Source organism: Poecile atricapillus, unplaced genomic scaffold (assembly GCF_030490865.1).
Source record: "Poecile atricapillus isolate bPoeAtr1 unplaced genomic scaffold, bPoeAtr1.hap1 scaffold_326, whole genome shotgun sequence".
NCBI lineage: Eukaryota > Metazoa > Chordata > Aves > Passeriformes > Paridae > Poecile > Poecile atricapillus.
Genome location: NW_026709124.1, coordinates 1 through 26,287, shown reverse-complemented (window position 1 = coordinate 26,287; position 26,287 = coordinate 1). Strand labels below are relative to the sequence as shown.

Here is a 26,287-nt window from a genome sequence, read left to right as displayed (position 1 = left end):
GGCGCAAACCAGCCACGCTTTTATTTCTTAAATTTTAAGATTTTTTTTTTTCTCTTTTTTTTTTTTTTCCGCGCTTTTTAACAATCTTCCCGCAAACCAAACGCCTTCCCCACCCTCTCCGACCACAACACCCGAGAATTCACCCCGAAACCTCGCTGGCTTGGTGAAGGGGTGAGGTAGATGAGCGGAAAACACGACAAAACGACCCAAAATTGGGCTGAGGGAGGGGTGGAGGGATGAGAGAGGGGTTCTTGCACCAGTACGACCAGTATGGAGGGGGTGGGACACCAGTAAATCCAGTACAAGCAGCTCCCCTCTGCCGCGCTCGCGTGAGGGGGAATCCCAGGCCTGTGAGGGGGTTTGGGTGAAAAAATGGGAATTTTGGGGGTTTCTGGAGTGGTCTGAGGGGAAAAAAAGGGAATTTTGGGATAAATGAGAGGTTGGGGTTCAACCATTTGTGTTTTGGGGGAAAACGAGGCCGTTTTGGGGGCTTAAAAATCGGGGTCGCTTCGTGTGGGGACAAAAAGAGCGGCAAGGCCCAGGAAAAAGGGATTTTTGTGTGAAATGTGGAGATTTTGGGGCTAAAAACTGGGGTGATATCCCGACAGGGCAAGGGCAGCCCCTGTAAGAGACTTTTGGGGGAAAAGGATGTGATTTGGGGAGCAAAAAGTGGGGAAATGTTGTGGGAGGGGTAAAAAAGGAGGAGATAGGCCCAAAAAAGGGGTTTTGGGGTGAAATGAGGCGATTTTGGGGCTGGAAAGTGGCATCACATTCAGGGGGTGTGAAAATAGATGGGGAAAGGCCACAAAAAAAGGGAGTTTTGGGGTGAAACGAGGTGATTTGGGGGGTAAAAAATGGGGTCACCTCATGCAGAGGGGGAGAGGCCCAAAAATGGGGATTTTGGGGGTAAAATGAGGGATTTGGGGTAGAAAATTGGGGTGGGAAGGGCAGGAAAAAAGGGGAGTTTGGGGGTGAAACGTGGGGATTTTGGGCACCAGAAAGTGGGGTCACCTTGGAAATGGGGAATGACCCAAAAACGAGGGGTTTGGGGTAAAATCCAGAGATTTTTTGGGGCCAGAAAAGGGAGATTTGGAGTGAAAACGAGGTGGTTTTGGGGCCAGAAATTGGGGAGGTCGGGTGATCCCAAAAAGGGGGATTTTGAGGGTGAATTGAGGCCAAAATTGGGTTCAGCCCCCCCAGGGGCAGCAAAACGAGAGGAATTTTGGGGCAAAACAAGGCAATTTTGAGGCCAGAAATCGGGGTCACAGCACAGGACCCAAAAAAGGGGAATTTTGGGGTGAAACGAGGCCATTTAAGGGCTGGAAATTTGGGGTCCCCCAATTTGGGGGGGTGGGAGTGGTGAAACAAGGGGGGGTTTGGAGTGAAACGAAGTGATTTGGGGGCCAAAAAATTGGGGTTTTGACCCAAAATTGGGGGAGTTTGGGGGGGCTGGGGGTCCCGGGACCCCCCCTCATTCGGCCCCCGGGGGGAGGGGGCTGCCCCCCCCACGCAGGGCGGGTTTGGGGGGGGGCAGCTCCCCCCATTTTCGGGGGGTCCCGCGGGCGCCGCGCAGGGTGGAGACCCACGAGGAGGTGGCCTGGGGGAGGGGGGGAAAAAGAGGGGGGGTCAGGTTTTGGGGATCCCCCCCAGACCCCCAAAAATGGGGTTCAGGGCCCCCCAGCCTCCCAAAAATACCCCCAGCCTCCCAAAAATGGGGTTCAGGACCCCCCAGCCTCCCAAAAATGGGGTTCAGGAGCCCCCCAGCCCTCCAAAATCCCCCCAGCCCCCCAAAAATGGGGTTTGGGGTCCCCCAATCCCCCAAAAATGGGATGCAGGGACTCTCCAGCCCCCCAAAATGGGGTTCAGGACCCCCCAGCCTCCCAAAAATCCCCCCAAACCCCCCAAAACGGGGTTCAGGACCCCCCAGCCCTCTAAAAAACCCCCAGCCCCCCAAAAATGGGGTTCAGGACCCCCCAGCCCCACCAAATGATCTCTCCAGACCCCTAAAAACCCCCCCAGCCCCCCAAAAATGGGGTTCAGGACCCCCCAGCCTCCCAAAAATGGGGTTCAGGGCCCCCCAGCCTCCCAAAAATGGGGTTCAGGGCCCCCCAGCCTCCCAAAAAGGGGGTGAGGAGCCACCCCAGACCTCCACAAAGCCCCCCCAGCCCCCCCAAAATTGCCCCCAGCCCACCTGGGCCCGCGCCGTGTCCTGGACCCACTCGTCCACCAGCCGGTGCAGGTCGTCGGTGAAGAGCCCCTTTTTTGGGGGGGCCGGGGGGTTTGGGGGGCCTGGGGAGGGGGCTGAAGGCTCTGAGGGTGAGGAAGGGGAGTTTGGAAATGGGGGGAGAGCCCCAAAACCCCCCTGCACCCCAAAACCGCCTCTCTTTAGCCCAAAACGCCTCCATGCTGCACCCCAAAATCTTCCTTCACGACCCAAAACCCCCCTTTGTGACCCAAAACCCCCTTTTGTACCCCAAAATCCCCCCTTTGTGCCCCAAAACCCCCCTTTGTACCCCAAAATCCCCCTTTGTACCCCAAAATCCCCCTTTTGTGCCCCAAAACCCCCCCTTTGTACCCCAAAACCCCCCTTCGTGACCCAAAACCCCCCTTTTGTACCCCAAAATCCCCCTTCACACCCCAAAATCCCCCCTTTGTGCCCCAAAACCCCCCTTTGTACCCCAAAATCCCCCTTCACACCCCAAAATCTTCCTTCATGCCCCAAAATCCCCCCTTCACACCCCAAAATCCCCCTTCACACCCCAAAATCCCCTTTTTGCCCCCCAAAATCCCCTTTTTGCCCCCCCAAATCCCCTTTTTACCCCCCAAAATCCCCTTTTTTACCCCCCAAAATCCCCTTTTTGCCCCCCAAAATCCCCTTTTTACCCCCCAAATCCCCCCTTTTTACCCCCCAAAATTCCCTTTTTTGCCCCCCCAAACCTGTCAGGGCCACGCCCCGGCCCCGCCCTCGCCCCCGGGCCCCCCTGGGCCGCCTTGGGGACCCCCCGAGGCCGCGCTGGGGGGGGGTCCCGCCGCCCCCTCCCCATTTCGGGGGGTCCCCCCGGGCCTCTTTGAGGGCTCGGAGCCTCCGGTGCAGCTCCCGCAGCTCCCGGTCCTGCCGCGCCCGCAGCTCCAGAACCTCCTGGATGTGCCTGGGGGGGCCGGGGGGGTCACAGGGGGTCCCCAAATCCTTTCCCGGGACCCCCAAAACCCCCCCAGGGACCCCCAAAACCTCCCCAGGACCTCCCAAACTCCCTTTTGGGACCCCCAAAACCTCCCCCGGGACCCCCAAAACCCCCCCCGGGACCCCCAAAACCCCCCAGGGACCCCCAAAACCCCCCCCGGGACCCCCAAAACCCCCCCCCGGACCCTCAAAACCTCCCCAGGACCTCCCAAACTCCCTTTTGGGACCCCCAAAACCTCCCCAGGACCCCCCAAACCCCCCTTTGGGACCCCCAAAACCTCCCCAGGACCCCCCAAACACCCATTTGGGACCCCCAAAACCTCCTCAGGACCCCCCAAACCCCCCAAACCCCCCTTTGGGACCCCCAAGACCTCCCCAGGACCCCCCAAACCCCCCTTTGGGACCCCCAAAACCTCCCCAGGACCCCCCAAACCCCTCCAGGACCCCCCAAATCCCCCCAAACCCCCCTTTAGGACCCCCAAAACCTCCCCAGGACCCCCCAAATCCCCCCAAACCTCCTCAGGACCCCCCAAACCCCCCCAAACCCCCCTTCAGGACCCCCAAAACCTCCCCAGGACCCCCCAAACCCCCCTTTGGGACCCCCAAAACCTCCCCAGGACCCCCCAAATCCCCTCAAACCCCCCCAAACCCCTCTTTGGGACCCCCAAAACCTCCCCAAATCCCCCCAAACCCCCCTTTAGGACCCCCCAAACCTCCCCAGGACCCCCCAAATCCCCCCAAACCCCGCTTTGGGACCCCCAAAACCTCCCCAGGACCCCTCAAACCCCCATTTGGGACCCCCAAAACCTCCCCAGGACCCCTCAAACCCCCCTTTGGGACCCCCAAAACCTCCCCAGGACCCCCCAAATCCCCCCAAACCTCCTCAGGACCCCCCAAACCCCCTCAAACCCCCCTTTGGGACCCCCAAAACCTCCCCAGGACCCCCCAAACCCCCCTTTGGGACCCCCAAAACCTCCCCAGGACCCCCCAAACCCCTCTTTGGGACCCCCAAAACCTCCCCAGGACCCCCCAAACCCCCCTTTGGGACCCCCAAGACCTCCCCAGGACCCCTCAAACCCCTCCAGGACCCCCCAAATCCCCCCAAACCCCCCCTTTGGGACCCCCAAAACCTCCCCAGGACCCCCCAAATCCCCTCAAACCCCCCCTTTGGGACCCCCAAAACCTCCCCAATCCTCTTGAAATCCCTCCAAGCCGCCCAAAACCTCCCCAAACCTCTCCAAAACCCTCCTTAGGACCCCCCAAAACCCCCAAAACCCCCCAAAACCCTCCTCAGGACCCCCCAAATCCCCTCAAACCCCCCTTTGGGACCCCCAAAACCCTCCTTAGGACCCCCCAAATCCCCCAAACCCCCCTTTGGGACCCCCAAAACCTCCCCAGGACCTCCCAAACCCCTCCAGGACCCCCCAAATCCCCCCAAACCCCCCTTTGGGACCCCCAAAACCTCCCCAGGACCCCCCAAACCCCCCTTTGGGACCCCCAAAACCTCCCCAGGACCCCCCAAACCCCTCCAGGACCCCTCCCCAGAATCCCCCTCCTCACTTTTCCCGCAGCCGCCGCAGCTGCTCCCGCAGGGCCTCGTCCTCGGGCTCCGAGTCCCCATCGCTGCTCAGGGGGGTCTCGGGGGACCCCGGCCCGAGCAGGGGGGCCCCGGGGGGGTGCGGGGGTCCCCCCAAGCCCCCGCTCTCGCTGCCCGAGCTGGGGTCCCCCCAGTCCCCCTCGGGCTCGGGGGGGGGCTGGGGAGGGAGCGGGGGGAGAGAGGGGTGACAGGAGATGGGGGTTGGGGGGGGTTGGGGGGGATTTGGGGGGGATTTGGGGGGGATTTGGGGGGCTCTGGGGTAGTTCTGGGGTTCCTGGGGCAGTTTTGGGGATCTCTGGGACAGTTTGGGGGGTCCCAGGGGCAGTTTTAGGGTCTCAGGGTCAGTTTTAGGGTCCCAGGGGCAGTTTTGGGGTCCCTGGGGTAGTTCTGGGGTCTCAGGGGCAGTTTCAGGTTCCCAGGGTCAGATCTGGGGTCCCTGGGGCAGTTTTGGGGTCTCAGGGGCAGTTTTAGGGTCCCAGGGTCAGATTTGGGGTCCCAGGGGCAGTTTTGGAGATCTCTGGGACAGTTTGGGGGGTCCCTGGGGCAGTTTTGGGGTCCCAGGTGCAGATTTGGGGTCCCAGGGGCAGTTTTGGGGTCCCTGGGTCAGTTCTGGGGTCCCAGGGTCAGTTTTGGGGTCCCAGGGTCAGATTTGGGGCTCCCTAGGGCAGTTTTGGGGTCCCTGGGTCAGTTTTAGGGTCCCAGGGGCAGTTTTGGGGTCCCAGGGTCAGATTTGGGGTCCCAGGGGCAGTTTCAGGGTCCCAGGGGCAGTTTTGGGATCCCAGGGGCAGATTTGGGGCTCCCTAGGGCAGTTTTGGGGTCCCAGGGGCAGTTTTAGGGTCCCTGGGGCAGTTTTGGGGCTCCCTAGGGCAGTTTTGGGGATCTCTGGGACAGTTTGGGGGGTCCCAGGGGCAGTTTTAGGGTCTCAGGGGCAGTTTTGGGGTCTCAGGGGCAGTTTTGGGGTTCCTGGGGCAGATTTGGGGTCCCAGGGGCAGTTTCAGGGTCCCAGGGGCAGTTTTGGGGATCTCTGGGACAGTTTGGGGGGTCCCAGGGGCAGTTTTAGGGTCTCAGGGGCAGTTTTGGGGTCCCTGGGGCAGTTTTGGGGTCTCAGGGTCAGTTTTGGGGTCCCAGGTGCAGTTTTGGGGTCCCAGGGGCAGTTTTAGGGTCTCAGGGGCAGTTTTAGGGTCTCAGGGGCAGTTTTGGGGTCCCATGTGCAGATTTGGGGTCCCTGGGTCAGTTTTGGGGTCTCAGGGGCAGTTTTAGGGTCCCTGGGGCAGTTTTGGGGTCCCAGGGGCAGTTTTGGGGTCCCAGGGGCAGATCTGGGGTCCCTGGGGCAGTTTCAGGGTCCCAGGGGCAGTTTTGGGGTCCCAGGGGCAGTTTTAGGGTCTCAGGGGCAGTTTTAGGGTCCCAGGGGCAGTTTTAGGGTCTCAGGGGCAGTTTTAGGGTCCCAGGGGCAGTTTTAGGGTCCCTGGGGCAGTTTTGGGGTCTCTGGGGCAGTTTCAGGGTCTCAGGGTCAGTTTTGGGGTCTCAGGGGCAGTTTTAGGGTCTCAGGGGCAGTTTTAGGGTCCCAGGGGCAGTTTTAGGGTCTCAGGGGCAGTTTTAGGGTCCCAGGGGCAGTTTTGGGGTCCCAGGGGCAGTTTTGGGGTCGCAGGGGCAGTTTTGGGGTCCCAGGGGCAGTTTTGGGGTCCCTGGGGCAGTTTTAGGGTCCCAGGGGCAGTTTTGGGGTCCCAGGGGCAGTTTTGGGGTCCCTGTGGGTTTTTGGGAGCCCCACAGGAGGTTTTTGGGGGGGGTCCCCAACACTCACCTGGCAGCGCCCTCGCCTTGGGGGGTCCCCGAGTTCCTCGGGCTCCTCTGTGGGACAGGGGGGGGTCACTGGGGGGGCTCAGAGACCCCCTGGGGGTCCCGGGGGGGGGGATTTGGGGTCCCGGGGGGGGTCACTGGGGGGGCTCAGAGCCCCCTGGGGGTCCCGGGGGGTCACTGGGGGGGCTCAAAGCCCCCTGGGGGTCCCGGGGGGGATTTGGGGTCCTGGGGGGGGTCACTGGGGGGGGCTCAGAGACTCCTGGGGGTCCCGGGGGGGGTCAGTGGGGGGCTCAGAGACCCCTGGGGGTCCCCGGGGGATTTGGAGTCCGGGGGGGGTCACTGGGGGGGCTCAGAGCCCCCTGGGGGTCCCCGGGGGGATTTTGGGGTCCCGGGGGGGGTCACTGGGGGGGCTCAGAGCCCCCTGGGGGTCCCGGGGGAGGGATTTGGGGTCCTGGGGGGGGTCAGTGGGGGCTCAGAGCCCCCTGGGTGTCCCCGGGGGATTTGGGGTCCCGGGGGGGGTCACTGGAGGGGGCTCAGAGCCCCCTGGGGGTCCTGGGGGGGATTTGGGGTCCTGGGGGGGGTCAGTGGGGGGCTCAGAGACCCCTGGGGGTCCTGGGGGGGGTCAGTGGGGGGCTCAGAGCCCCCTGGGGGTCCCGGGGGGGGGATTTGGGGTCCTGGGGGGTCACTGGGGGGGCTCAGAGCCCCCTGGGTGTCCCGGGGGGGGGATTTGGGGTCCTGGGGGGGGTCAGTGGGGGGGCTCAGAGCCCCCTGGGGGTCCCGGGGGGGGATTTGGGGTCCCGGGGGGTCACTGGGGGGGCTCAGAGCCCCCTGGGGGTCCCGGGGGGATTTTGGGGTCCCGGGGGGGTCAGTGGGGGGGCTCAGAGCCCCCTGGGGGTCCCGGGGGGGGGATTTGGGGTCCCGGGGGGTCACTGGGGGGGCTCAGAGCCCCCTGGGGGTCCCGGGGGGGGGATTTGGGGTCCCGGGGGGGGTCACTGGGGGGGCTCAGAGACCCCTGGGGGTCCTGGGGGGATTTTGGGGTCCCGGGGGGGTCAGTGGGGGGGCTCAGAGACCCCCTGGGGGTCCTGGGGGGATTTGGGGTCCCGGGGGGGGTCACTGGGGGGGCTCAGAGACCCCTGGGGGTCCTGGGGGGATTTGGGGTCCCGGGGGGGGTCACTGGGGGGGCTCAGAGCCCCCTGGGTGTCCCCGGGGGGATTTTGGGGTCCTGGGGGGGGTCAGTGGGGGGCTCAGAGACCCCTGGGGGTCCTGGGGGGGGTCAGTGGGGGGGCTCAGAGCCCCCTGGGGGTCCCGGGGGAGGGATTTGGGGTCCGGGGGGGGGTCACTGGGGGGGGGCTCAGAGCCCCCTGGGGGTCCCCGGGGGATTTGGGGTCCCAGGGGGGGTCACCGGGGGGGGTCCCGGGGGGATTTGGGGTCCCAGGGGGGGTCACTGGGGGGGGGTCACGAGGGATTTTGGGGTCCCCCCCCGTACCTGTGTGGGGGTCCCCCCCCCCGGCGGGGGGGCGCAGGCGCCGGGCCCAGCTCTTGAGGCGCCGCCCCCACCCCTTGCGGGGGCTGCGCAGGCGGGGACAGAGCCCCAGCGGGAACGGGAGACCCCCGGGAGGGGCGGGGGGCACGGCCTGTGGGAAAATGGGAAATTGGGAATGGGACTGGGATTGGGATTGTGGGAACGGGAGAGCCCCGGGAGGGGCGGGGGGCACGGCCTGCGGGAAAATGGGAAATTGGGAATGGGAATGGGATTGGGAATGGGGGAACAGGAGACCCCCGGGAGGGGCGGCCTGCGGGAAAATGGGAAATTGGGATTGGGGGATTGGGAATGGGGGATTGGGAATGGGGAATGGGAATGGGGGATTGGGATTGGGAATGGGGGAATGGGAATGGGGGATTGGGATTGGGAATGGGGGATTGGGAATGGGGGAATGGGAACGGGAGACCCCCGGGAGGGGCGGCCTGCGGGAAAATGGGAATGTGGGAATGGGATTGGGAATGGGGGAATGGGATTGGGAATGGGGGAATGGGAATGGGGAATGGGAACGGGAGACCCCCGGGAGGGGCGGGGGGCACGGCCTGCGGGAAAATGGGAATGGGATTGGGAATGGGATTGGGATTGGGAATGGGAATGGGAATGGGGGATTGGGAATGTGGGAATGGGAACGGGAGAGCCCCGGGAGGGGCGGCCTGCGGGAAAATGGGAATGTGGGAATGGGATTGGGATTGGGGGATTGGGAATGGGATTGGGATTGGGAATATGGGAACGGGAGAGCCCCGGGAGGGGCGGCCTGCGGGAAAATGGGAAATTGGGAATGGGATTGGGATTGGGAATGGGGGATTGGGAATGTGGGAATGGGGGATTGGGAATGGGGGATCGGGAACGGGAGACCCCCGGGAGGGGCGGGAGGAACGGCCTGTGGGAATATGGGAATGTGGGAATGGGATTGGGAATGGGATTGGGAATGGGGGATTGGGAATGTGGGAATGGGGATATGGGATTGGGAATGGGGGAATGGGAATGGGGGATTGGGAATGGGGGATTGGGAATGTGGGAATGGGAACGGGAGAGCCCCGGGAGGGGCGGCCTGCGGGAAAATGGGAATGTGGGAATGGGATTGGGATTGGGGGATTGGGAATGGGATTGGGATTGGGAATATGGGAACGGGAGAGCCCCGGGAGGGGCGGCCTGTGGGAAAATGGGAATGTGGGAATGGGGGATTGGGAACGGGAGACCCCCGGGAGGGGCGGGGGGCACGGCCTGTGGGAAAATGGGAAATTGGGAATGGGAATGGGGGATTGGGAATGGGGGATTGGGAATGTGGGAATGGGATTGGGAATGGGGGAATGGGAATGGGGGATTGGGATTGGGGGATTGGGATTGGGAATGTGGGAACGGGAGACCCCCGGGAGGGGCGGCCTGCGGGAAAATGGGAATGTGGGATTGGGATTGGGATTGGGAATGGGGGATTGGGAATGGGGGATTGGGAATGGGGGATTGGGAATGTGGGAATGGGAGACCCCCGGGAGGGGCGGGGGGCACGGCCTGCGGGAACATGGGAAATTGGGAATGGGATTGGGAATGGGATTGGGATTGGGATTGGGATTGGGAATGGGAATGGGGGATTGGGATTGGGATTGTGGGAACGGGAACGGGAGACCCCCGGGAGGGGCGGGAGGAACGGCCTGTGGGAATATGGGAATGTGGGAATGGGATTGGGAATGGGATTGGGAATGGGGGATTGGGATTGGGGGATTGGGGATATGGGAATGGGAATGGGGGATTGGGAATGGGGGAATGGGAACGGGAGACCCCCGGGAGGGGCGGCCTGTGGGAAAATGGGAATGGGATTGTGGGATTGGGAATGGGGGATTGGGAATGGGGGATTGGGAATGGGAATATGGGAACGGGAGACCCCTGGGAGGGGCGGGGGCACGGCCTGTGGGAAAATGGGAATGGGGGAATGGGATTGGGAATGGGGGATTGGGAATGGGAATGGGGGATTGGGGATAGGATGGGGATAGGATGGGATGGGGACAGGAATGGGAATGGAAATGGGAATGGAAATGGGGTCAGGGTACCCCAGGGTACCCCAGGGTCAGTGGGGGGGTCTCAGGTTTGGGGCCACCGAGGTTTTGGGACTGGGGGGACCCCGGGGCTGGGATCAGCAGGGTCTTGGGGGGGTTTGGGGACAGCGGCCCCTGGTCCTCGAGGGCCACCGAGCCCTTGGGGACCGCAGGACATCGGGGGCTGGGGGTGGGGGGACACTCACCTCCGCTCCCGGGGGTCCCTCCTGTCCCCAGGCCCCGGTGACAAACGGCCCCGGTCCCTGGGGGTCACCTGGGGCCACGTCCGGCTCCGGGGGCTCGGCCACGGCTCCCCCCGGCCCCCCCTGGCCCTGGGGGACGCCCGGCTCGGGGTCCCCAGGGGGCTCTCGGTGGCCACCGAGCTCCGCGGCTTTGGGGACCTCCTGCCCCGGGCCTGGGGGACCCCCCGGATCTTGGGGTTCGGGGTTGATCCTCTCTGTCCCCGTGGGCTCGGCCGCCTCCTGGGCACCGCTGGCAGCTGTCCCCAAGTGTCCCTGTCCCCGGGGGACATCCAGCCCCCCGCCCTCGGGGACCCCGGTGTCCGGCCCGTCCCGCTCCGGTGCTCCGTCCTCGTCTGTCCCCTGCTCTTGGGGACCCCCCTGGGACGTCCCCGGGGCTCTCCGGGCGGGGGGGGGGTCCCCCAGGGCCTGCGGGGGACAGTGGGGACACCCCAGTGAGGGAGGGGGTGGGGGTGACACCCCCAGCTCTGGGGGACAGTGGGGGTGACACCCCCAGATCCGGGGGGACAGTGGGGGTGACACTCCCGGCTCTGGGGGACAGTGGGGGTGACACCCCCGGCTCTGGGGGGGGGATGGGGGTGACACCCCCGGCTCTGGGGGACAGTGGGGGTGACACCCCCAGATCCGGGGGACAGTGGGGGTGACACCCCCGGCTCTGGGGGACAGTGGGGGTGACACCCCCGGCTCTGGGGGGGGTGGGGGTGACACCCCCAGCTCTGGGGGACAGTGGGGGTGACACCCCCAGATCCAGGGGACAGTGGGGGTGACACCCCCAGCTCTGGGGGACAGTGGGGGTGACACCCCCAGATCCAGGGGACAGTGGGGGTGACACCTCCAGCTCTGGGGGACAGTGGGGGTGACACCCCCGGCTCTGGGGGACAGTGGGGGTGACACCCCCGGCTCTGGGGGGGGGATGGGGGTGACACCCCCGGCTCTGGGGGACAGTGGGGGTGACACCCCCGGCTCTGGGGGACAGTGGGGGTGACACCCCCGGCTCTGGGGGACAGTGGGGGTGACACCCCCGGCTCTGGGGGACAGTGGGGGTGACACCCCTGGCTCTGGGGGACAGTGGGGGTGACACCCCCGGATCCAGGGGACAGTGGGGGTGACACCCCCAGATCCGGGGGACAGTGGGGGTGACACCCCCGGCTCTGGGGGGGGATGGGGGTGACACCCCTGGCTCTGGGGGGGGGATGGGGGTGACACCCCCAGCTCTGGGGGGACAGTGGGGGTGACACCCCCGGATCCAGGGGACAGTGGGGGTGACACCCCCAGCTCTGGGGGGACAGTGGGGGTGACACCCCCGGCTCTGGGGGGGGGTGGGGGTGACACCCCCGGCTCTGGGGGACAGTGGGGGTGACACCCCCGGCTCTGGGGGGGGATGGGGGTGACACCCCTGGCTCTGGGGGGGGATGGGGGTGACACCCCCGGCTCTGGGGGTCCCGTGGGGGGGTCCCGTGTCCCCTGCAGCCCCCCAGGACGCACCGGTGGCCTCGCGGTTCCGGATGGTTTGGTTGATGCAGAACCTCCAGCGCCCCACGGGTGACGATTGGGGGGGTCCTTCCCCTGCTGGGGGGGGGCGAGGGGTCAGCGGGGGGGGGGGGGTGGGGGGCCACCCCAGCCCCCTCCCCTCCCCCAGCCCCCTCCCCTCCCCCAGTACTCACCCCCCGCTGCCGGCTCCGGGGGTCCCACCTGGGGGGAGACAGATTTGGGGTGAGTAGGGGGGGGTTTGGGTGGGGGGAGGTTTGGGGGTCTCAGGGGGGGTTTGGGGGTCTCAGGGGGTGAGTGGGGGGGGTTTGGGTGGGGGGAGGTTTGGGGGTCTCAGGGGGTGAGTGGGGGGGTCTGGGTGGGGGGAGCAGTGAGGGGGGTGAGGGGGGGGTCTGGGTGGGGGGAGCAGTGAGGGGGAGGGGCAGGGGGAGCACCTGGGGGTCCGGGCCGGGGGTCCCGAGCAGCTCCCGGGCCTGAGCCACGATGGCCTTGAGCTCCTCCACGAACTTGTCCCGCTCCCCCTCCAGCAGAAAATTGTCCTCGACCTGCGGGGGGGGGACACGGGTTGGGAGGGGGGACCCAGACTGGGGAGGGGGACACCGAGATTGGGGGGGGACACCGAGATTGGGGGGGGGGACACTGAGATTGGGGGGGGACACCGAGATTGGGGACAGGGGACAGAGATTGGGGACAAGGGACAGAGATTGGGGACAGGGGACAGAGATTGGGGACAAGGGACAGAGATTGGGGACAGGGGACAGAGATTGGGGAGGGGGACAGAGATTGGGGACACAGGACAGAGATTGGGGACAAGGGACAGAGATTGGGGACAGGGGAGAGATTGGGGACAGGGGACAGAGATTGGGGACAGGGGACAGAGACTGGGGACAGGGGACAGAGATTGGGGACAGGGGACAGAGATTGGGGACAGGGGACAGAGACTGGGGACAAGGGACAGAGACTGGGGAAGGGGACAGAGATTGGGGACACGGGACAGAGATTGGGGACAGAGGACAGATTGGGGAGGGGACAGGGGACAGAGATTGGGGACAGGGGACAGAGATTGGGGACAGAGATTGGGGAGGGGGACAGAGATTGGGGACAGGGGACAGATTGGGGACAGGGGACAGATTGGGGAGGGGACAGGGGACAGAGATTGGGGACAAGGGACAGATTGGGGACAGGGGACAGATATTGGCTACAGGGGACAGATTGGGGAGGGGGACACTGAGATTGGGGACAGACACCGAGATTGGGGACACAGGACAGAGATTGGGGACAAGGGACAGAGATTGGGGACAGGGGACAGAGATTGGGGACAGGGGACAGAGATTGGGGACAAGGGACAGAGATTGGGGACAGGGGACAGAGATTGGGGAGGGGGACAGAGATTGGGGACAGGGGACAGAGATTGGGGACAAGGGACAGAGATTGGGGACAGGGGACAGAGATTGGGGACAGGGGACAGAGATTGGGGAAGGGACAGAGATTGGGGACAGGGGACAGAGATTGGGGACAAGGGACAGAGATTGGGGACAGGGGACAGAGATTGGGGACAGGGGACAGATTGGGGACAAGGGACAGAGATTGGGGACAGGGGACAGAGATTGGGGAGGGGGACAGGGGACAGAGACTGGGGACAGGGGACAGATTGGGGACAGGGGACAGATTGGGGAGGGGACAGGGCCAGGCTCGGGGGTCACCATGTAGCAGGCGATGTCCTCGGGCGCGTCCCCGTCCACGTCGAACCTGAAGGTGACCATCTTGCTGTCGTGGGTCTCCAGCTGGCACTCCACCGTGTTGTCCCCAGCCGAGGACACCTGGGGGTGGTGGCACTCTGTGACTGTCCCCGTGCTGTCCCCGCTGTCCCCCCGGGCCGGCCCTCACCTGCAGCACGGTGAGCTGGAAGCGGGCGGGGCGCTGGCACGACGCGCGGCGCTGCCGGGGACGCGGCGCCTCGGGGACATCGGGGACGCGCAGCAGGGAGGGGTCCTCGGGGCCGGGGAACAGCGGGGGCTGTGCCATCGGGGATGGTGGTGGCATCTCTGGGGACATCCCCATGGCTGGTGGTGGCATCTCTGGGGACATCCCCATGGCTGGTGGCATTGGGGAGGGTGGTGGCATCTCTGGGGCCGGTGACATCCCCATGGCTGGTGCCATCATGGATGGTGGTGGCATCTCTGGGGACATCCCCATGGCTGGTGGCATCGGGGAGGGTGGTGGCATCTCTGGGGACATCCCCATGGCTGGTGGCATCATGGATGGTGGTGGCATCTCTGGGGACATCCCCATGGCTGGTGGCATCGGGGATGGTGGTGGCATCTCTGGGGCTGGGGACATCCCCATGGCTGGTGGCATTGGGGAGGGTGGTGGCATCTCTGGAGCTGGGGACATCCCCATGGCTGGTGGCATCATGGATGGTGGTGGCATCTCTGGGGACATCCCCATGGCTGGTGGCATCATGGATGGTGGTGGCATCTCTGGGGACATCCCCATGGCTGGTGGCATTGGGGATGGTGGTGGCATCTCTGGGGCCGGTGGCATCACGGGTGGAGCTGGCATCCCTTGGGCTGGTGGCACCCCCAGGGGTGGTGGCATCACCACGGCTGGTGGTGGCATCTCTGAGGCTGGTGGCATCATGGAGGGTGCTGGCACCCCTGGGGCCGGTGACACCGCCATGACCGGTGGCATCACGGGTGGAGGTGGCATCCCTTGTGCTGGTGGCATCGGGGATGGCGCTGGTGGCATCTCCGGGGCCGGTGACACCGCCATGACCGGTGGCACGACGGACAGCGGTGCCATCGCCAGCACCGGCGCCATCCCCGGCACCAGCGGTGGCTGCACGGTGGGGACCGGCTGTGGTGGCACCCCCTGGGCTGGTGGCACCCCTTGGGTTGGTGGCACTCCTTGGGTTGGTGGCACTCCCTGGGTTGGTGGCACCCCCAGGGTTGGTGGCACTCCCAGTGCTGGTGGCACTCCCTGGTTTGGTGGCACTCCCAGGGTTGGTGGCACCCCCTGGGCCGGTGGCACTCCAGGAGCCACTGTCACCCCCTGGGCCGGTGGCACTCCTTGAGTTGGTGGCATCCCCTGGGTTGGTGGCACTCCCAGGGTTGGTGGCACTCCTTGAGTTGGTGGCACCCCCTGGGCTGGTGGCACTCCTTGGGTTGGTGGCATCCCCAGGGTTGGTGGCACTCCCTGGTTTGGTGGCACTCCAGGAGCCACTGTCACCCCTTGGGTTGGTGGCACTCCTTGGGTTGGTGGCACCCCCTGGTTTGGTGGCACTCCAGGAGCCACTGCCACCCCCTGGGCTGGTGGCACTCCCAGGGCTGGTGGCATCCCCTGCGCTGGTGACACCCCCAGGGCTGGTGGCACCCCCTGGGTTGGTGGCACCCCCTGGGTTGGTGGCACCCCCTGGGTTGGTGGCACTCCAGGAGCCACTGTCACCCCCTGGGCTGGTGGCATCCCCTGGGTTGGTGGCACTCCCTGGGTTGGTGGCATCCCCTGGGTTGGTGGCACTCCCTGGGCTGGTGGCACTCCAGGAGCCACTGTCACCCCCACTGCTGGCAGTGCCACCCCTGCTGCTGGCAGTGCCACCCCTGCCACCCCTCCCGGTGCCACCCCCGGCCCCGGTGCCCCCGGTGCCACCTGTGGCTGTGTCCCCCCTGTCCCCACCCCCCCCTCCCCGGGGGTCTCCCTCGGGCGCCGGTGGCTCGGTGGTGGCTCCCCCGGTGCCATCCTCCGCTGTCCCCTCGCTGGCCTGGCTCACCTGGGGGACACGGGGCGGTGCCAGGGGGCTCTGTGCCCCCCCGGGACCCCCCCAGGGTGACAGGGACTTACCGGGGGTGCCACGGGGGGGGTCAGCCCGTCCTGGGGTCCCTGTGGGTGCCCCCAGAGCTGCTCCGGTGCCCCGGTGACACCGCGGGGACCGGGGACATCCGGGGGGGGGGCGTTGTCCTGGAGCCCCTCGGCTGTGGGGGGGGGGAGAAATGGGGGGGGGGGTGTCACTGCTGGGGGGTCTCACTGGGGCTGGGGACAGTCAGGGGGACAAGGGGGGCAGTTTGGGGGGTCTGGGGGCAGTTTTGGGGGGTCTGGGGGCAGTTCTGGGGTGTCTGGGGGCAGTTTTGGGGTGTCTGGGGGCAGTTTTGGGGTGCCTGGGGCAGTTTTGGGGTCTCACCAGGGCAGTTTTGGGGGTCCAAGGGCAGTTCTGGGGTGTCCAGGGGCAGTTTTGGGGGTCCCAGGGCAGTTTTGGGGTGTCCAGGGGCAGTTTTGGGGTGTCCAGGGGCAGTTCTGGGGTGTCTGGGGCAGTTTTGGGGTGTCCAGGGGCAGTTTTGGGGTGTCTGGGGCAGTTTTGGGGTCTCACCAGGGCAGTTTTGGGGTCTCACCAGGGCAGTTTTGGGGGTCCCAGGGCAGTTTTGGGGTGTCCAGGGGCAGTTTTGGGGTGTCCAGGGGCAGTTCTGGGGTGTCCCAGGGCAGTTTTGGGGTGTCTGGGGCAGTTCTGGGGTCTCACCAGGGCAGTTTTGGGATGTCCAGGGGCAGTTTTGGGGTGTCTGGGGCAGTTTTGGGGTGTCTGGGGCAGTTTTGAGGTGCCTGGGGCAGTTTTGGGGTCTCACCAGGGCAGTTTTGGGGTCTCACCAGGGCAGTTTTGGGGGTCCCAGGGCAGTTCTGGGGGTCCCAGGGCAGTTCTGGGGTGTCCAGGGGCAGTTCTGGGGGTCCCAGGGCAGTTTTGGGGTGCCTGGGGCAGTTTTGGGGTCTCACCAGGGCAGTTTTGGGGTGTCTGGGGCAGTTTTGGGGGTCCCAGGGCAGTTTTGGGGTGTCTGGGGCAGTTCTGGGGTCTCACCAGGGCAGTTTTGGGGTGCCTGGGGCAGTTCTGGGGTGTCTGGGGCAGTTTTGGGGTGTCCAGGGGCAGTTTTGGGGTGCCTGGGGCAGTTCTGGGGTGTCCAGGGGCAGTTTTGGGGGTCCCAGGGCAGTTTTGGGGTGCCTGGGGGCAGTTTGGGGTGTCCAGGGGCAGTTTTGGGGTGTCTGGGGCAGTTCTGGGGTGCCTGGGGCAGTTTTGGGGGTCCCTGGGGCAGTTTTGGGGTCTCACCAGGGCAGTTTTGGGGGTCCCAGGGCAGTTCTGGGGTCTCACCAGGGCAGTTTTGGGGGTCCCAGGGCAGTTCTGGGGTCTCACCAGGGCAGTTTTGGGGTGTCCAGGGGCAGTTTTGGGGTCTCACCAGGGCAGTTTTGGGGGTCCCAGGGCAGTTTTGGGGTGTCCCAGGACAGTTTTGGGGTCCCAGGGCAGTTTTGGGGTCTCACCAGGGCCGGGCGGGGGCTGCTCCCGCAGCAGCTGCTGCCTCACGTGCTGATCCACCTCGGTGTCCTCGCTCTCGGGGCCCCCCCGGATCTCGGGGCCCCCCCTGACCTCCGCCTGCTTCCTCTCCCTCGTCTTCCTCACCAGCGCCAGCCGGTCCCGGATGGATTTGGCCACGGCCTTGGAGTCGCTCTCGTGGAAGAACCCGGATTTCACCTGAGGAGGGGAATTTGGGGCGTCCAGGGGGGGCTCGGGGTCACTTCCAGGGGGAATTTTGGGGGGTTTCGGTTTTGGGAGAGGTTTGGGGATGAATTTTGGGGGGGTTTCAGTTTTGGGAGAGGTTTGGGGATGAATTTTGGGGGGGTTTCAGTTTTGGGAGAGGTTTGGGGATGAATTTTGGGGGGGTTTCGGTTTTGGGAGAGGTTTGGGGATGAATTTTGGGGGGGTTTCAGTTTTGGGAGAGGTTTGGGGATGAATTTTGGGGGGGTTTCAGTTTTGGGAGAGGTTTGGGGATGAATTTTGGGGGGGTTTCAGTTTTGGGAGAGGTTTGGGGATGAATTTTGGGGATGAATTTTGGGGGATGTTGATTTTGGGAGAGGTTCAAGGTGAGGTTTGGGGATGAATTTTGGGGGGTTTCGGTTTTGGGAGAGGTTTGGGGATGAATTTTAGGGGATTTTGGTTTTGGGAGAGGTTCAAGGTGAGGTTTGGGGATGAATTTTGGGGGATTTTGGTTTTGGGAGAGGTTTGAGGATGAATTTTGGGGGGTTTCGGTTTTGGGAGAGGTTCAAGGTGAGGTTTGGGGATGAATTTGGGGGGTTTCAGTTTTGGGAGAGGTTTGGGGATGAATTTTGGGGGGTTTCGGTTTTGGGAGAGGTTTGAGGATGAATTTTGGGGGGGTTTCAGTTTTGGGAGAGGTTTGGGGATGAATTTTGGGGGGTTTCGGTTTTGGGAGAGGTTTGGGGATGAATTTTGGGGGGGGTTTCGGTTTTGGGAGAGGTTTGGGGATGAATTTTAGGGGATTTTGGTTTTGGGAGAGGTTCAAGGTGAGGTCAAAGGATGAATTTTGGGGGGTTTCAGTTTTGGGAGAGGTTTGGGGATGAATTTCCAGGTGTCGATTTCAGGAGAGGTTCAAGGTGAGGTTTGGGGATGAATTTTGGGGGGTTTCAGTTTTGGGAGAGGTTTGGGGATGAATTTTGGGGGGGTTTCGGTTTTGGGAGAGGTACAAGGTGAGGTTTGGGGATGAATTTTGGGGGTGTTGATTTTGGGAGAGGTTTGGGGATGAATTTTGGGGGGTTTCAGTTTTGGGAGAGGTTTGGGGATGAATTTTGGGGGGTTTCAGTTTTGGGAGAGGTTTGGGGATGAATTTTGGGGGGTTTCGGTTTTGGGAGAGGTTTGGGGATGAATTTTGGGGGGTTTCAGTTTTGGGAGAGGTTTGAGGATGAATTTTGGGGGGTTTCGGTTTTGGGAGAGGTTTGGGGATGAATTTTGGGGTGACTTCTCTCCTGGAAGGGACCCAAGAAGAGCTGCAGGTACCAACTCTTGGGTTCCTGGGTGGATTTTGGGGCTCCACTGCCTTGGGGGGGCCCCCAATTTCGGAGTCTCACTGAATTTGGGGAGAATTTGGGGAGAATTTGGGGAGAACCCAGCCCAGTTCTGGGCCAGCCCTGAGGGGTTTTGGGGTCCCCAATTTCGGAGCCTCACTGAATTTGGGGAGAATTTGGGGAGAATTTGGGGAGAACTTGGGGAGAATTTGGGGAGAATTTGGGGAGAATTTGGGGAGAACTTGGGGAGAATTTGGGGAGAATTTGGGGAGAATTTGGGGAGAACTTGGGGAGAATTTGGGGAGAATTTGGGGAGAATTTGGGGAGAACTTGGGGAGAATTTGGGGAGAATTTGGGGAGAATTTGGGGAGAACTTGGGGAGAATTTGGGGAGAATTTGGGGAGAATTTGGGGAGAATTTGGGGAGAATTTGGGGAGAATTTGGGGAGAATTTGGGGAGAATTTGGAGAGAATTTGGGGAGAATTTGGAGAGAATTTGGGGAGAATTTGGAGAGAATTTGGAGAGAATTTGGGGAGAATTTGGGGAGAATTTGGGGAGAATTTGGGGAGAATTTGGGGAGAATTTGGGGAGAATTTGGGGAGAATTTGGGGAGAACCCAGCCCAGTTCTGGGCCAGCCCTGAGGGGTTTTGGGGTCCCCAATTTCAGAGCCTCACTGAATTTGGGGAGAATTTGGGGAGAATTTGGGGAGAATTTGGAGAGAATTTGGAGAGAATTTGGAGAGAATTTGGGGAGAACTTGGGGAGAATTTGGGGAGAACTTGGGGACAACTTGGGGACAACTTGGGGACAACTTGGGGACAACTTGGGGACAACTTGGGGAGAATTTGGGGAGAATTTGGGGAGAATTTGGAGAGAATTTGGGGAGAATTTGGAGAGAATTTGGGGAGAATTTGGGGAGAATTTGGGGAGAATTTGGGGAGAATTTGGGGAGAATTTGGGGAGAATTTGGGGAGAATTTGGGGAGAATTTGGGGAGAACTTGGGGACAACTTGGGGACAACTTGGGGACAACTTGGGGACAACTTGGGGACAACTTGGGGAGAATTTGGGGAGAATTTGGGGAGAGTTTGGGGAGAACTTGGGGAGAATTTGGAGAGAATTTGGGGAGAACTTGGGGAGAATTTGGGGAGAATTTGGGGAGAATTTGGGGAGAATTTGGGGAGAATTTGGAGAGAATTTGGGGAGAATTTGGGGAGAACTTGGGGAGAACTTGGGGAGAATTTGGGGAGAACCCAGCCCAGTTCTGGGCCAGCCCTGAGGGGTTTTGGGGTCCCCAATTTCGGAGTCTCACTGAATTTGGGGAGAATTTGGGGAGAACTTGGGGAGAACTTGGGGAGAACTTGGAGAGAATTTGGGGAGAACTTGGGGAGAGTTTGGGGAGAATTTGGGGAGAATTTGGAGAGAATTTGGGGAGAATTTGGGGAGAACTTGGGGAGAACTTGGGGAGAATTTGGGGAGAATTTGGAGAGAATTTGGGGAGAACCCAGCCCAATTCTGGGCCAGCCCTGAGGGGTTTTGGGGTCCCCAATTTCGGGGTCTCACTGAATTTGGGGAGAATTTGGGGAGAATTTGGGGAGAACTTGGGGAGAACTTGGGGAGAACTTGGGGAGAACTTGGGGAGAATTCGGGGAGAATTTGGGGAGAATTTGGAGAGAATTTGGGGAGAATTTGGGGAGAATTTGGGGAGAATTTGGGGAGAACCCAGCCCAATTCTGGGCCAGCCCCGAGGGGTTTTGGGGTCCCCAATTTCGGAGCCTCACTGAATTTGGGGAGAATTTGGGGAGAATTTGGGGAGAGTTTGGGGAGAATTTGGGGAGAGTTTGGGGAGAATTTGGAGAGAATTTGGGGAGAATTTGGGGAGAATTTGGGGAGAACTTGGGGAGAATTTGGGGAGAACTTGGGGAGAATTGGGGGAGAATTTGGGGAGAATTTGGGGAGAACTTGGGGAGAACTTGGGGAGAATTTGGGGAGAGTTTGGGGAGAGTTTGGAGAGAATTTGGGGAGAATTTGGAGAGAATTTGGGGAGAATTTAGGGAGAATTTGGGGAGAATTTGGGGAGAACCCAGCCCAATTCTGGGGCAGCCCCGAGGGGTTTTGGGGTCCCCAATTTCGGAGTCTCACTGAATTTGGGGAGAACTTGGGGAGAATTTGGGGAGAATTTGGGGAGAATTTGGGGAGAATTTGGGGAGAATTTGGGGAGAATTTGGGGAGAATTTGGGGAGAATTTGGGGAGAACTTGGAGAGAATTTGGGGAGAGTTTGGGGAGAACCGAGCCCAGTTCTGGGCCAGCCCCGAGGGGTTTTGGGGTCCCCAATTTCGGAGCCTCACTGAATTTGGGGAGAATTTGGGGAGAATTTGGGGAGAATTTGGGAAGAATTTGGGGAGAATTTGGGGAGAATTTAGGGAGAATTTGGGGAGAACTTGGGGAGAGTTTGGGGAGAATTTGGGGAGAATTTGGGGAGAACTTGGGGAGAGTTTGGGGAGAATTTGGGGAGAATTTGGGGAGAACCCAGCCCAATTCTGGGCCAGCCCCGAGGGGTTTTGGGGTCCCCAATTTCGGAGCCTCACTGAATTTGGGGAGAACCCAGCCCAGTTCTGGGCCAGCCCCGAGGGGTTTTGGGGTCCCCAATTTCGGAGTCTCACTGAATTTGGGGAGAATTTGGGGAGAATTTGGGGAGAACTTGGGGAGAATTTGGGGAGAACTTGGGGAGAACCCAGCCCAGCTCTGGGCCAGCCCCGAGGGGTTTTGGGGTCCCCTCACCATCTCGTGGGCCACCTCCTCGGGGACATCGGCCTCCAGGTTGAAGCTGAACTCGATGGCCTCGTTGTCCTTGTGCTTCCCCTTGAGTTTTTTGGGGTCCTCCACCCAGAGGCGCAGCGCCAGCGCCGGCTCCAGCCCCGCGTCGTCCTCGGCCAGCTCCACGCGCAGCCCGGTGTCCTCGGCGAAGAAGGCGTGCTCCAGCAGGTCCCGGATGGACAGCCTGGGTGGGATGGGTGCTCCTGGGGGGTCTGCAGGGTCCTGGGGGGTCTGCAGGGTCCTGGGGGGTCTGCAGGGTGCTGGGGAGGGGGTCCCAGGGGGTCCCAGGGGGTCCCAGCCCCACCTCTCAGCCTTGTTCTGCCGGATGCAGCCCTCGATGATCTCCTTCACCTCGGGGTCCGACACCTTGTGGAAACTCGCCGGCTTGATGCCCTGCAGGGGGGGATGTGGGGGGCTCTGGGGGGGTTTGGGGGGGCTCTGGGGGTCTCAGGGGGTGTTTGGGGGGCTCTGGGGGTCTCAGGGGGGTGTTTGGGGGGCTCAGGGCGGGGTTTGGGGGTCTCAGGGGGGTCTCAGGGGTGGGTGTTTGGGGGTCTCAGAGGGGGTTTGGGGGGCTCTGGGGGGGCTCTGGGGGTCTCAGGGGGAGATTTGGGGGTCTCAGAGGGGGTTTGGGGGGCTCTGGGGGGGCTCTGGGGGGGCTCTGGGGGGGCTCTGGGGTCTCAGGGCGGGGTTTGGGGGTGTCAGGGGGGTCTCAGGGAAGGTTTGGGGATCTCAGGGGGGGTTTGGGGGTCTCAGGGGTGGGTGTTTGGGGTCTCAGGGTCTCGGGGGGTGTTTGGGGGTCTCAGGGGGGCTCTGGGGGGTCTCAGAGGGTGTTTGGGGGTCTCAGGGTGTTTGGGGGTCTCAGGGGGGGTTTGGGGGTCTCAGGGGGGTCTCAGGGTCTCAGGGGGAAGTTTGGGGGTCTCAGGGGGGGTTTGGGGGTCTCAGGGGTGGGTGTTTGGGGTCTCAGGGTCTCAGGGGTTGTTTGGGGGTCTCAGGGGGTGTTTGAGGGTGGATTTGGGGGTCTCAGAGGGGCTCTGGGGGTCTCAGGGGGTTGTTTGGGGGTCTCAGAGGGTGTTTGGGGTCTCAGGGGGTGTTTGGGGTCTCAGGGGATCTCAGGGGGTTATTTGGGGTCTCAGGGGGGTCTCAGAGAGTGTTTGGGGGTCTCAGGGGGTGTTTGGGGGTCTCAGAGGGTGTTTGGGGGTCTCAGGGGATTGTTTGGGTGTCTCAGGGGAGGTTTGGGGGTCTCAGAGGGGCTCTGGGGGTCTCAGGGGGGTCTCAGGAGTGGATTTGGGGGTCTCAGGGGGTTGTTTGGGGGTGGATTTGGGGTCTCAGGGATTGTTTTGGGGTCTCAGGGGGGGTGGGCCACCCACGCTGGTGACTTTGCGGTAGATCTGCGCGGCGTTCTGGCACTCGGAGTAGGGGTACTCGGACGTTCCCATCTCCAGCATGCACATCCCGAAGGCGTAAACGTCCACGGACTCATCGTAGCGCTCCTCGTACATCTCGGGGCCATGAACTCGGGGGTCCCTGCGGGGTGGGGGGGTCCCCACGCCATGAACTCAGGGGTCCCTGCAGGGTGGGGGTCCCAGGGGGGTCCCGGGGGGTGTCCCCATGTCCCCAGGCCATGAACTCGGGGGTCCCTGCGGGGTGGGGGGTCAGGGGGGGTCCCCAGGCCATGAACTCGGGGGTCCCTGCAGGGTGGGGGCTCAGGGGGGTCCCTGCAGGGTGGGGGGTCAGGGGGGGTCCCCAGGCCATGAACTCGGGGGTCCCTGCGGGGTGGGGGGTCAGGGGGGGTCCCCAGGCCATGAACTCGGGGGTCCCTGCGGGGGTGGGGGGCTCAGGAGGGGTCCCAGGGGGTGTCCCCACTTGAGGGTCCCTGCAGGGTGGGGGGCTCAGGGGGGTCCCGGGGGGTGTCCCCACTCGGGGGTCCCTGTGGGGTGGGGGGGGGCTCAGGGGGGGTCCCTGCGGGGTGGGGGGCTCAGGGGGGTCCCAGGGGGTGTCCCCAGGTCATGAACTCGGGGGTCCCTGCAGGGTGGGGGTCCCAGGGGGGTGTCCCCACTCGGGGGTCCCTGCAGGGTGGGGGTCCCGGGGGTGTCCCCACTCGGGGGTCCCTGCAGGGTGGGGGTCCCAGGGGGGTCCCTGCGGGGTGGGGGTCCCAGGGGGGTCCCAGGGGTGTCCCCATGTCCCCACGCCGCTCACCGATGACGCTCTTGGCGAAGGACGTGCGCATGAGCGTGGCCAGCCCCAGGTCGCCGATCTTGACGGAGCCCGTGGGGCCGGTGATGAAGATGTTGTCGCATTTCAGGTCGCGGTGGATGATGGGCGGCGTCCGCGTGTGCAGGAACTGCAGCCCCTTCAGGATCTGCCGGCACCAGCTCCGCAGCACCTTGGGCTTCATCACCTTGAACCTCTTCAGGTACCTGCGGGGGTCCCGTCAGCCGCGCCCGGAGACCCCTCCCCACCCACCCCGGGGTGTCCCCCACCCTCCCCACTCACGTCTTGAGGGTGCCCGAGGTCATGAGCTCGGTGACGAGGACGATGCATTTCTTGCCGCGGAGCGAGGACTCCCAGGAGTCGTAGAAGCGGACGATGTTTGGGTGCTGCAGCCCCTTGAGCATCTCGGCCTCCTCCTTGAAGCGCTGCTGCTCCGCCTTGCTCAGTTTGCGGTCCTGGGGGGGCACAGGGAGGGGGCAGCGGTGGTAGCCCCCAGCGGCAGGATCGTCATCATCATCATCGTCATCATCATCATCATCATCATCACCATCATCATCACTATCATCATCATCGTCGTTATCCATCATCACCATCATTACCATCATTGTCATCATTGTTATCATCATCATCACCATCATTGTCATTATCATTATCATCATTATCATCATTATCATCATCATCACCATCATTATCACCATCATCATCATCACCATCATCATCATCGTTCTTCAGCTCCAGAATCATCATCATCGTCATCATCATCGTCATCCCTCATCACCATCATTACCGTCATCGTCATCGTTGTTGTCATCATCATCATTGTCATCATTGTTATCGTCATCATCACCATCATTGCCATTGTTATCATCATCATCATTATCATCATTGTCATTATCATCATCACCATTGTCATCATCATCACCATCATTACCATCATCATCGTCATCATTGTTACCATCATCATCATTGTCATCACTGTTATCATCATCATCATTATCATCATCACCATCGTTATCGTCATCATTGTCATCATTGTCGTCATCATCATCATCACCATCATCATCGTTATCATCATCGTCGTTATCATCATCATAATTGTTATCATCATCATCACCATCACCATCATCATCATCATCCTTCTTCAGCCCAGAATCATCATCATCGTCATCACCGTCATCATCATCATCATCATCATCGCCATCGTTATCATCATTGTCATCATCATTATTATCATCATTGTTTTTCAATCCCGGAATCATCATCATCATCATTGCTCTCCAACCCCAGAATTGTCGTCATCATCATCATCATCATCATCATCATCATCATCATCATCGTTCTTCAGCTCCAGAATCATCATCATCATCACCATCATCATCATCATTATCATCATCATTATCATCATCATTATCGCTCTCCCATCCCAGAATCATCATCATCATCATTATCATCATCATTATCATCATCATCGTCATTATCATCATCGCCATCATTCTCCAACCCCAGAATCATCATCACCATCATCATCATCATCATCATTATCATCACTCTCCAACGCCACAATCGTCATCATCATCATCATCATCGTTTGGGGTCTCAGTTTGGGGGTCTCAGTTTGGGCCCAAAAACGACCCCCAAAACCCCCCCAAACCCCCCCAGGAACCCACCCACCCCCCAACGCCCCCCCAGCCCCCCCAAATCCCACCAGGAACCCACCCCCCAAAAACAACACCCCAAAACTCCACCAGGAGCCCACCCCCATCTCCCACCCCCCAAAAACAACACCCCCAAACCCCCCAAACCCCACCAGGACCCCCCCCAGCCCCCAAAAACGACCCCCCGAAACCCCCCCAGCCCCCCCAACCCCCCCCAGGACCCCCCCCAGCCCCCCCAAACCCCCCCAGGACCCTCCCAGGACCCCCCCAAACCCCCCCAAACCCCCCCAGGACCCCCCAAACCCCACCAGGACCCCCCCAGCCCCCAAACGCCCCCCCAAACCCCCCCAGGACCCCCCCCACCCCCCCAAACCCCCCAGGACCCCCCCCAGGACCCCCCCCAGGACCCCCCAAACCCCACCAGGACCCCCCCAGCCCCCCCAGGACCCCCCCAAATCCCCCCAGGACCCCCCAAACCCCCCCAGGACCCCCCCCAGCCCCCCCAGGACCCCCCCAAACCCCCCCAGGACCCCCCCAGGACCCCTCCCCAGGGCGGGGGTCTCACCTGCAGCTCGCACCAGGCCACCTCCAGCCCCCCCAAACCCCCCCAGGACCCCCCCAAACCCCCCCAGGACCCCCCAAAACCCCCCCAAACCCCCCCAGGACCCCTCCCCAGGTCGGGGGTCTCACCTGCAGCTCGCACCAGGACCCCCCCAGGACCCCCCAAACCCCCCCAGGACCCCCCCCAAACCCCCCCAGGACCTCCCCCAGCCCCCCAAACCCCCCCAAACCCCCCAGGACCCCCCCCCAGCCCCCCCAGGACCCCCCAAAGCCCCCCAGGACCCCCCAGGACCCTCCCCAGGGCGGGGGTCTCACCTGCAGA

At 62.6% G+C, this 26,287-nt stretch overlaps 1 protein-coding gene across 1 annotated transcript; it reads right to left on the bottom strand.

Moving 5' to 3' along the window:
• Window positions 1–1,471: 1,471 nt before the first annotated feature.
• Window positions 1,472–25,990, bottom strand: LOC131574449 (serine/threonine-protein kinase WNK1-like; the record flags this gene model as incomplete). The annotated part of the gene is made up of 23 exons (XM_058828916.1): window positions 1,472–1,597; window positions 2,192–2,257; window positions 2,978–3,149; window positions 4,742–4,935; window positions 6,580–6,626; window positions 8,062–8,209; window positions 10,352–10,477; window positions 10,554–10,813; window positions 11,891–11,974; window positions 12,070–12,097; window positions 12,328–12,438; window positions 13,597–13,713; window positions 13,781–14,769; window positions 14,834–15,659; window positions 15,731–15,861; window positions 17,186–17,396; window positions 21,503–21,722; window positions 21,843–21,931; window positions 22,906–23,044; window positions 23,337–23,355; window positions 23,735–23,955; window positions 24,032–24,204; window positions 25,970–25,990. Coding segments are annotated over 23 exons (4,518 nt in total), but the record flags the coding sequence as incomplete, so codon positions are not given.
• Between the last annotated feature and the right edge of the window lie 297 nt (window positions 25,991–26,287).